Genomic DNA, 10,775 nt, shown 5'->3' on the forward strand with positions numbered 1-10,775 from the left:
TTGATTACCTCCTCTTTAGAGGATTCTTTCCTATCTTTTAGGGAAGTTATGTGATTGTGAATGAGAAGAATTCAAGCTTTGTTGTGCCTCTATCATTTTGTCAATTTTACATACAAACATATCATAAAAACCATTGCAACTTCAAATCCAGCAAAAAAAAACTTGAAATTTTCACAAACCCAAAAGTCAAAATATTAACATAAAAATGTCAAATTTGTTTCATAATCTTCAACATCATACCTTAAAATCAATGTCTGGATAATTGTTAGCAAGAGAACGAGCAAGACGTTCACCAGTCTCCTAACTATTGACCCGAGCAACCCACCATTGTGGGCCCAATTGGGCCAATGTATCAAGATTGAGCTCTTTAGTCCTAGAAGCATATTTTTGGAAATATAAGGACACTTATAATTTGAATCGGCTTATTCAGGAGATACAAACATTTTTAGGGACACATTTAATAGAATAAGAGTATAATTATGTGCTTATCGACCAAACTTTTTTTTTTTTTTTTGGTATTGGGTTTTGTGATAGCAGGTTGATCAAGTATGATCTAGTAACTTTGTTCAATTTAGCCACATCAAAAATCTAGCTCTTATAGTCTACTGGCTAAATAGTATCGTGCCATTAATGTTAGCTTACATTAGAGATGATCAACATGGACACGACCTGAAAATGGGTGGGTTTTGGACACACTTTTTCGGCCTTTGGTTTGGGCCCGATTTGTAAATTAGAGGTATCCAACAGATCACGAGCAGAGACTTGTTCAACTCGTGCTCGCTAAGTTTCGAGTCAAGTTGAGCTGCTCATGAGCAACTTTAGAGTTACGGTTCACCTATTTTTAGGCATTTGATTATCATATTTTCTTTTTTACATTTTTTTTTCCTTTTATACTAGATCAATATACTTTTATTGAGTGTTAATGTAATACTTTATTTCAAAGAGAAATTAATTGAAAACAATTAAGTTGCGTGCAAGGTTATTGAGTTTTCAGCTCAATCGAGCGAGCTCAGTCAAGTTCGAGCTGCTAAACTCGATTAACACTCCTAAGTCCATCAACGAAATATCAATTAATAACCATTGCATCAAAACCAATTGAAAAAAAGTTTCACTCAAAAAGCAACATTCCGATTCTCCGAAATTTAACCATATCCATAAAAAATTTAGTAGTACAAGTAAATAAAATTTATGTATATTTGCTGGAAAATTCCCCACTATATACCCCCTATGATGAAGAAAATTGGAGTTATCAGGCTATCAATTATCATCTCTCAATAACCTCACAAATCCAGGGTAATAGCTGTAAGAGTTAACATGGTTGCAAATATCAGCAAAGGCTAGAAATGACGAGGTGTGTTAAAGGGATGTGTAACAAGTAACTAAAATGGCATATAAGCTTTTGTTTCTATATTTCTTGGTTGAAATTCCAATCTGATACTTCCACACCCCAACCTCAGTTGGACAACCATTTAGAAGTACTGTGAGATGAGCCAGGTAATGATCCCGGTCGATACAAATATAAATACATAAAGCTAAGAAATTAGCAATAGAGGATACATTTGATTACAGATTCACTAGAAAATTCAAATTATCAAGATATCTCTTCTAGTCTTATCTGATGCGGGCCAGGGATAGTCTGAGATCCCGTGCTTTCTGAGCCTGTTCAGGTGTTATTTCCATGTCCGAATCACTCAGATCAATAATATTTACTAGTTCTACATTACCTTGACACTTGGAGATGTACCGTGTCTTTAGTCTTGGGGACGGGCTTATGAGATCAATCACATCAGTATCCATACTCATGGGACAATCTAAATGGTCATCTGAAGTGGATCTGTTATTAATGTTCCTGGCGTAATCTTCGGTGTCAGAAATTGTTAAATCAACTTCAACGCTGCTTCCTGATGCTGATGAGCTAGAGCATGATGTTGATTTGCACCTTGCATTGTCCTCAGACTCGACGTTAAGTTGGTGATCAAAAGGGGATTTGTCGTTAATGTTGCTTACATAATTATCATTCTCAGAAACTGTTAAGTCAACTTCAAAGCTGCTTCCTGCTGCTGACAAGCTAGAGCTTGAGGTTGGTTTGCATCTTGTATTGTCCTCTGACTCGAGGTTAAGTAATGGGCTTTCAGTTCTCAAATCAACACTAATAACGGAAGCTTGGGTTGGCTTGAATCTTGAATTGTTCTCCTCATACTCAATGTCAAGTAACAGGTTTTGGAGTCTTGTATCAACATTAGCCACGGAAGCTGTGTCATCTAATTTCTTTGACTTGGGTTTACGACGATTCTGTTTCTTTATCTGAACTTTCCTTTCCTCAAATTCTGCAATCTTCTCAGGACAAGCACTGTAAGAAATGTGATAGTCATTCTGTCAGCTAAACATGGATTACCTTAGAACACAATGAGTGTAATCAATACATATTTCCTGCATATATGCTTCAGAGAGCATGCCTTTCTCAGAAAGTACCATATAGATTAATAAAATAATAAGCCAATGCAACCCGTGATACTATGCAACTGAACATAGTCTGTAAGTAGGCAAAATCCCTTACTGCTCAAGGGGAGCTACCCTAATATGCTCTTACCTTACCTTCGTTAAGAAAAAAATAAACAAATTCCCAAACGACAACATCCCAAAAGTATTAAGAAAATTATACTCTCTCCGCAGGAGAGATTTATAGCCACGTCGTCCAACTCCTTGTGAGTTCAGAATTGACGATATGACAGAATTAACCTTTGTAATATCTGTCTAATTTCTTATCAGTTCTTCATCATTTAGTTTAAGTAGTGCCATATTAAGAAACTCAATCGTAAAGCATTACTACAGAAAATGTGACAACTTTTTCTACACATCCTTGAATAATTGAAGTATATGTGGCGACAGGGGGAGTATAATCTATGAAGTATCAACTCGCAACATCCTACATCTATGAAGTCATTTCAACAGGCAGGTAGAAATTAAAAATTATGGATCTATAATTACCTCTCCAAAAGATCAGCTGGTACTATGGATGTTTTAAGGCCATCAAATTCTTCCCATGAAACTTCAAAGCATTCTCTACCTTGAACTTTTCTATGCTTGAGAACTTCAGATATAGGACATCTTTTTGGCATCTGTCATTGAGAAAAAAAGAAGAAAGAATTTAATGACACTATGACGCTAACGCATGATTTGTCTAAAGGGGAAATCTTAGCGACTCCTTCTGCAGGTAGTCATGAGCTTCCTGCATCACACTTTTCAGATGTGTAATATTATTGATGCCAGGTAGAGTTTAAAACAGAAGGAATTTTAGATTCACAGTCTTCCAAGTATTTAGGCTTGCACCAGACGGCACAAGATCCCACTAGTATCGGAATTAGAAAACAGTTTGTCTTTTAATTTCGATTGAAACTCTTCATCTGGTTATATTTCCACAGTGCCGCTTGGTCAATGTCTTCTATGTATAATGCCCTATATTATTTTTTCTTTTAATTTTGATTTTGAAATTCTTCATCTGGTTATATTTCCATAATGACACTTCGTCAATATCTTCTATGTATGATGCCCTACGGAATTTTTACTACTTCACCTATTACAATCATAATTGTCGAATTAAGGGGTGGTGCGGTGGTCTCCTCACATGAATTTTGCTAAATTTATGTGAACTTGTTGGAAATTGGAATTGATTCGAACTTATTGAAGCTTATTGTACAACTTATTAGAACTTATTGGAAATATTTGAAATTATCTGAACTAATTAGTAATTATCTCAAACCTCATAATATCTCACATTATCTAAATTACCGAAACATGATATCTCAACAAAAAGCTTTTTGAAGTGAGAGTGGGACTTTGGAGAGGGAATTACCAGTTCCCCACCAAGTACTTTACGAAAAGAAACAATGAGCAAATTATCACCAAAGGGCAAAGAGAGCTTACCATGTGCAATGGAAGTGTAACTCCTAACTGTGAAGAAGAGGAACGCAAATTGGCAAATCTCCGCAGCTCTCTTTCAGCAATCTTAGGAAGGATGTACTCATCTGAAATTGGTTCAACAGAAGTATAATCTCAACAGAGCTTGCACACCAGTTTTCTATAAGATCTAGAGACAGATATGAGACAACAAATTACAAGTAGCCACTTTCCTTGAACATTAAAATTAAAAGTTCAAAAGAGCACGAAATTTTGGCAACTTCTCAAAAGAAGTCCACGCAAAGGGCTGTTGGCGTACTAGTTTTTACAGAATGCTGAATGAGTTCCTCTGTTTTTAATTGTTTCTACCATATTGGCTTTCACGTTTACCATTAATATCTTTGAAATCCACTAGTACAAAACTACGAATTATAGAAAGGCAAACATTAATACACAATGAGACTAGTTCAGTCACATTTGACATGATAACATTTCTTTTTATATATTATTAAACAATATGGTCAAAGTGCGTTATGTGAGTAGTGCAACACTTCAATACGGTAGAACTCGAAAATAAACAGAAATAGTATACCACTAATTATTTGAGTTACTGACCCCATTAATATATATATGAGAGGGGGAGAATATTAGATAATTAGACTATTTAGTATTCCCGACAATGATACACCCCCAGTTAGGAAACCTTAATTTTATCATGATGATAATTCTTCCCAAATTCATAACAGATTGCACCTATAATCTCTGAGTCTGGATTTGATCTGGCCAATATATCTGACTGTAAAACAATTGCTCTAGCTAAACATTACAAGAATGCTTGATTGATAATGATGGAAATCTTGGGATTTCAAGTCTTTAAACAGTATATCTCTAGTCAAATCACCACTTCTAAAGTGATATACCAATAAATGCATCTTAATGCTTACATTCACCAAACACATAAATTTTTAGACATTTCATTAAAGCAAACAAAGACACTATCACACTACTAATCTAAGTGATACTGCTATACTGATTTAGGGAGGAATTGGGAAGACAGGGGAGGGGGAGGGGGAGGGGGAGGGGGAGGAAAAGGGTACTGCTGAACTTATTTGCATGATCTATTGCCATAGCAAAAACCTGTTTTCTCTGGAGGCCAATCAAAGAACTGAGAGCATATTTGCTGAAGCGCATCACGCTGAAAAGGAAGCACAGCTAGAACCCTGAAAACATACAAGCAACACAATTATCTTCTGGTCTTGCATTAAAAAAACATCTTAAGACACACAGGAGGCGTGCAACAGATGAATAGACAAAAGCAGGTCAATCGGCGAACATGCTAGTACAGGCAATATAGCAAAAGTGTGTATACTTTTGTGTACCAAACATCCGTGCCACAAAAACAGCAACAAGGCATATGTTGTAGCAGGAAAATAGAGGCGTTACCTATACACAGGATCTGAGTCAGCTGAATGACACTTCGGCTTCATATATGCTTCAATTACTGACAAGACTTCCTTATCTTTGTCCAAAGGAAGCTGATGTTCTGAGGGAAAAGAATCAAAAAAGTTTTTCATGGATTTTTCACATGTTTATTGCACCACAAACATTACAGTTAAAAGATACATCAACTAAGACTTTGACAGACACGTCAAAAGTACCGATTACAAAATGCCATGACAAAATTATATAGCCGAAAGTGACCTAGAACAAATAGGCCTGTATTTCACACACATATATATATATTAAGCAAGCAATGGTCAGGTTTAAATGTCAATTTGACCCACCAGTAAACTTTACTTGTTGATCTGCAAAGTTTTCTTTCCCAAGGCACTCAGGATACTGTCCATGCTTCTTCGAAGTTTTCAATGACTTCAAAAAAGATAAACCATCTGATGCAACATGTTGAAGAACAAGATCTTCGCTAATTGATCTAACAACTTGGCATGCTGAATCCTGTAACCAAGTGAAGGGCAATGGAACCTTAAGGCCTCATAACTTGAAATAAATAATAGTTATCACTGCTCTACATTCAAAAAAGCAGAATAAGGTATCCGGACTTACTGGTCCAAACCCGCGAACTCCATGAGAATAATCACTTCCCAAGAGAAGGGCTAGGGCAACCTGGAATGTACAACTAAGTTATCAACTATAGCCACACTACTCAATCAGATAACTGATGTCCGAGCATAAAGAAACAACTCACCAGTGCACGCCTTCCAAGTCCAAGTTTGTTCTCTATGTCAGTCATTTCGTAGCAAACAACGTACCCTCCTTTTTCTATTAGTCAATTGAAAGCATTAATGTTGTTGTAAAAATAGCTGCTGAGTGATTATATGAAGAAAAAATCAATTAAATCACTCACCAAGGCATATGTCTCTATACACAGTTCTTGCTCCAAAAAGGAACACATCTGAATCAGAAGTGAAACATCCATCCTGTAATGATATAGGAAACTCAGCTTTATAGCAATTAAAATTGCCCTTCGTCCGCACGAAATGACAGAATTTTCCTTTTAGTACAAACTACAAATATCTTATAGAGCTAGTGACACAATTGGGAAAACATATCCACTCCTATTGAGTGACAGCATATATCGAAAACACTCTCTAGTTAGCAAAGAGAATGCAAGTATTAGAGAAAAATCATTTTACATGCGGAGCCTCCTGAGTAACACACAAATCATACTATGATTTGGGTTGTGGGGCCAGCTAGCACGCAACAGGAATCAAACTTGTCTTTGGGTACTCATAGACCACGAACAAAATACACCCCACTTAACTAGAGGTCTAAAGACAATAAGACATGCCTAAAGGGGGGCTACTAAAATATTTCATTCTAGCAATTGGCCTTTTCTTCATAGACTTACTATTAAGGCAACTAAAAAACACTCATGATGGCTTCTCTTATAATAAGTTATGAATAATATCATAAGGACACGAAGGAAGTATCACCAGAACACAAAAGCAAGGAAAAGGATTAAAAAGAAAGATAACTCTTATACTCGCCCCAACATAGTGGGGAGCAAGAAACATCATGAACTCAGGCTAAATTATCATAAATTATCTAATCATGAAACATCATGAACTCAGACTAAGCAAATCATAAATTATCTAATCCAAACAAAAACCTCATCAAACCAACTTGATATGAAGATCTCGAACATTGTATCCTAATATATCGATTTCTCCTTGATACTCCACCAAATTGCCAAAGGAGGTCGCCTCCATATTTCAATAATTCAATTATCCTTCAACCTTCTCGTTTATGCTACTGAAACATTTTTAACATTGCTTGAGTTATCCAGATAAAGAAATTTTGAATGCCACAAAGAAAGAAGATTATTGGTTGACGGCATATTATGTTAGCAAAGGATGCCCCTAGTAGCAACATGAAGTACATTAATTTAGTCTTCTATGGGGTCTCCCTAATTATCATAGCTCAAGTACGAAAAGTCCAAAACTGCACATCAAAAGGAGCCTTAGACCTCACAATGTTTTTGACAAGACAAAGAAAGTCCACAACCCATTCAAACATGATGTGAAACAGTTTAAGTCAAAGGATCAACCACCATCACTTAATGGAAACATAGAATCACCCTGAGCTCAACATTTATCTCAAAGACATGGAAAAAACAGGGCTTTCAGGATTGGAAATATTTACGGAGAAACCTAGGAAACAGAGTTTTTAGTGTTTTATAGTTGAGATATACAACTTTCTATACACATGCTACCATGTCTTAACAACTGGAAATATCAAATGTTACATCCACCTTCAAAGAAAGTGAGACACCCGTAATGGAAACTTGCATGATCGAAAGGATGAAAAAGGAAGATAGTCTTCATCCCTTATTTCCTATTCTACCCTTTCACTTCTTTCACATGCAACTAACCGTTAATCAGCCATATGAACCTCACATGTATTATGCATCTTTCAAATCCCTCTAGCGGTTATTAAAACTAAAAGCAGAAAGTAATAGATATGTTGCACATGGCAAATGGTAGTTTCAGTTTCCAATAAATAGAAAAACAATCATAAATAAGTGAAGCTTGAAATATCTGCTAGAATGGAAGTGGTGAAGCATATACAAAGAAGAAAAAGGTATACTACTCACACATAATGATTCTGAGTTTAGTAAAGCACATTGGGCTTCAGCTTCCTCAATCCTGAAACACATACAAAAGGCGAAGTCTCAAACTTTACAACCAAGTCTACCATCTTTTATATCAGACCTAACCATATGACATTGCCTCACAATCGTTCCTTAGACTTGAAGATTTAGTCTACAAATGTTGGGGTGGGAGTCAAACATATGCTAGAGATGACAAAATGTAACATACGGTTCCAGATAATTCACAACTTCAATCTTTTTTCTGTAATTTGCTGAGCACTAGAAATCTCTCCATATAATCATAGAAACACATCAGTATCTTAATTCTTGAATTTTAATACATGAAAAAGAGGGAGAAAGAGAAAAAATAGTGTTAAAATCTAGTAGTAGAAGGATGTCTGTTAGCCAGCTTAATACTAGCTGAACTACTAAAACTCACTGTTAAAGCTGAAATCAGAAGAAGAAATAAACATTACCCATCCAAGCAAGGAACACCAAGCGCCATGCCAAGGGTTTTAGCCTCTCTAATCATACAAGAGAATTCAGAACCCATATTTCTTCGCAAGGGAACAAGTTTGTGTTTGTCTACATCATCTTGTGTAACCTATCTTGATTCAAAATGTTGAGGAGAATCAATGACAGTATTTTCTCTTTGCTAAATTCTAAACAAAAAGGGAGAGATCAAAGTACATGATATCTACCTCATTTACTGAGTTTAACCGCTTTCTGTATGTCGAAATCTTGATAGCAGGGATAGCTCCATCTATTAGACAACAAATAAAATGCAAATTAAGCTAATCCTGAAACCAGTCCTTGATGAGTTCGAATCATTTTTTAAGCTTTAAATCAATTAGTTGTACATGAGTAGATCAACAGAAGTACTAACCCTATAATTCCTTTCAAGTCTTAATGCCTTATCAATGAAAATACAGAGATACTACAAATCCGGAAAATAATATAAGGCCATAAAGAGAACACACCAGTTACAAAAATGACACTACAGTTCAACGAAATGAGCGCCCTCAATCGATGAAAAAGTCCCCTAAGGTAAAGCTTCTCTTTCATTGCACAGTATGTTCTATTAACCTTTTGGAGCTGCACCATCCAACATGAGAGGTCTATGCACACCCTCTTGTTCCTGTAAACCCAATGTTTATGCATCAAAACTTTTTAATGACATGATAAACACTAAATTCAACATAGAAACTTGTATATATAGCATGAAACTACACTTCTTTTGGACCCAAATGAAGCACAATATAGCCCAAATAAAAGGAAAAAAAAAAGGACTTTGACTAAAAACCATACAAATTTAATCATGGTAGTAGAGTTATAATGAATCCATAATTATATGAGGATAATCAAGCAGTTAGTGCCACTACAATATTAAGAACTTGCTCTTATAAATAGGTAATTGGAAATTATTCACAAATATCAGTCAACCCAACATGATTTATTTATTAAAAAATAAACCTTCAGCACAAACAGAAATAGATGAAAATTATCAACAAAATTGAACTTAATTATCCCAGATTTAGCACAAATGAATACAAAAAAATTAATGGAAACTGGAAAATGATTAACTAAACAATAAAGTTTGCCCAATTATGCACCAATTAAGTTTCTACTAAAAATAAATTAAACAGGAGGGGAGAAAAAAACAAGAAAAAAGGAACTATCTTTAGACAATATAAAAAAAAGTTAACTAAAAATCAAAATGGTGAATAACAAGCAATAAAAGCAAGATTAGTAGAAAAAAAGAAGGGAGAACTCACTGAAGATGGTGAAGTGGTAAAGTTTTCTTGCAAGGCTCCAAGATATCCCACAAATTTTTGACACCCATAAATTCTGCTTTCTTTCACTCACTAAAATATGGTGAAAGATTAGAGAAAACAGTGATTAGAGGAGAGAGAAAAAATGAAGAAAACAAACGTTGGGGGTTTGAATTTTTTTTTGGGGGTTTGAATTTGGTATCCGTTTATTTATGTTTCAAAATAATTATGGCTTGATTACTGAACCGACCGGTTCAAACATTTGACCACCTTTGGGTTTATTTTGCTGCCTCATCATGCCATTGCGATGGCCAACAAACCTGGCCAATCTAACCCATTCAGTCCAGCCTGTTTCTTGGGCCATGTAAGTTGAGTCCGCAAAAGCCCAATTCAGCCCAACTCGAACGGTAAAATTGGTGGGTGGTTTGTGCGTCAAATTTTTTGAACCCAACCCACAAAAGCCCACTACTAAAATGGCCCAATCCGGTCCGCGAAACTGGTCCAACACAGCTCATGAACTGGACTTGGCCAGTCCAAGTAATTATTCAACCAAATTGTATATATTTTAATCAAATTATATACGGTAAATACAACATTTAAAATTATGCCTACCATAATCATGGTTAATTTTATTATAATTGGGCTTCAACTAGAATTCGCTTTAATAAATAATAACAACAATTCGGTGAGTATGCAACCGTTTAGATTTCAAATTTATTGTCATATATTATTCAAAGTGGTAGTCATATTTTATATTTTCAGGATTGCGATTATATGTACTACAATGGAGTCATTTATCATAGATGACTCCATATAAGGGGGTCATTTGTCATAGATGACTCCCTCCAAAGCGGGTCATTTGTCACAAATGACCTCCCAAAAGGGTAGGTTAGTCTTTTAATATGTTTTGTTGTATTTAGCCTTTTTTCGTTGTGTATAGCACACCCCATAAAAAATTATATGTCGACCTGCCAGCTCACGAACCGCCAGAACCGCTT

The 10,775-nt window shown here is 35.5% G+C and overlaps 1 protein-coding gene across 2 annotated transcripts; it reads right to left on the reverse strand.

Moving 5' to 3' along the window:
* Nucleotides 1-1,385: 1,385 nt before the first annotated feature.
* Nucleotides 1,386-9,966, reverse strand: LOC104906477 (single-strand DNA endonuclease 1). 2 transcript variants are annotated; one of them, XM_010695236.3, is made up of 14 exons: nucleotides 9,781-9,966; nucleotides 8,986-9,143; nucleotides 8,707-8,768; nucleotides 8,482-8,609; nucleotides 8,009-8,060; nucleotides 6,260-6,332; nucleotides 6,101-6,174; nucleotides 5,959-6,018; nucleotides 5,682-5,850; nucleotides 5,341-5,440; nucleotides 5,035-5,117; nucleotides 3,925-4,025; nucleotides 2,989-3,119; nucleotides 1,386-2,350 (listed from the first exon to the last, which is right to left on the reverse strand). In XM_010695236.3, the coding sequence occupies exons 1-14, from the start codon at nucleotides 9,846-9,848 to the stop codon at nucleotides 1,612-1,614; spliced, it is 1,998 nt and encodes a 665-aa protein (XP_010693538.2). In that variant the 5' UTR covers nucleotides 9,849-9,966; the 3' UTR covers nucleotides 1,386-1,611. The 2 variants fall into 2 exon arrangements, with proteins under 2 accessions (XP_010693538.2, XP_010693539.2); XM_010695237.4 differs by lacking the exon at nucleotides 9,781-9,966 and having other exon boundaries at nucleotides 8,482-8,613; nucleotides 8,986-9,049.
* Between the last annotated feature and the right edge of the window lie 809 nt (nucleotides 9,967-10,775).

The sequence above is a fragment of the Beta vulgaris genome, chromosome 3 (assembly GCF_026745355.1).
Source record: "Beta vulgaris subsp. vulgaris cultivar EL10 chromosome 3, EL10.2, whole genome shotgun sequence".
NCBI classification, from domain to species: Eukaryota; Viridiplantae; Streptophyta; class Magnoliopsida; order Caryophyllales; family Amaranthaceae; genus Beta; species Beta vulgaris.

What these genes read in the sequence shown, in the direction of transcription:
- LOC104906477 (XM_010695236.3), bottom strand. Translation starts at nt 9,848, where the DNA reads ATGGGTGTCAAAAATTTGTGGGATATCTTGGAGCCTTGCAAGAAAACT. An exon ending in TAGTGTCATTTTTGTAACTG is followed by an intron (nt 8,769 to 8,985) that starts GTGTGTTCTCTT and finishes GTTGTCTAATAG; the next exon opens with ATGGAGCTATCCCTGCTATC. An exon ending in CCAGCTGATCTTTTGGAGAG is followed by an intron (nt 2,351 to 2,988) that starts GTAATTATAGAT and finishes CATTTCTTACAG; the next exon opens with TGCTTGTCCTGAGAAGATTG.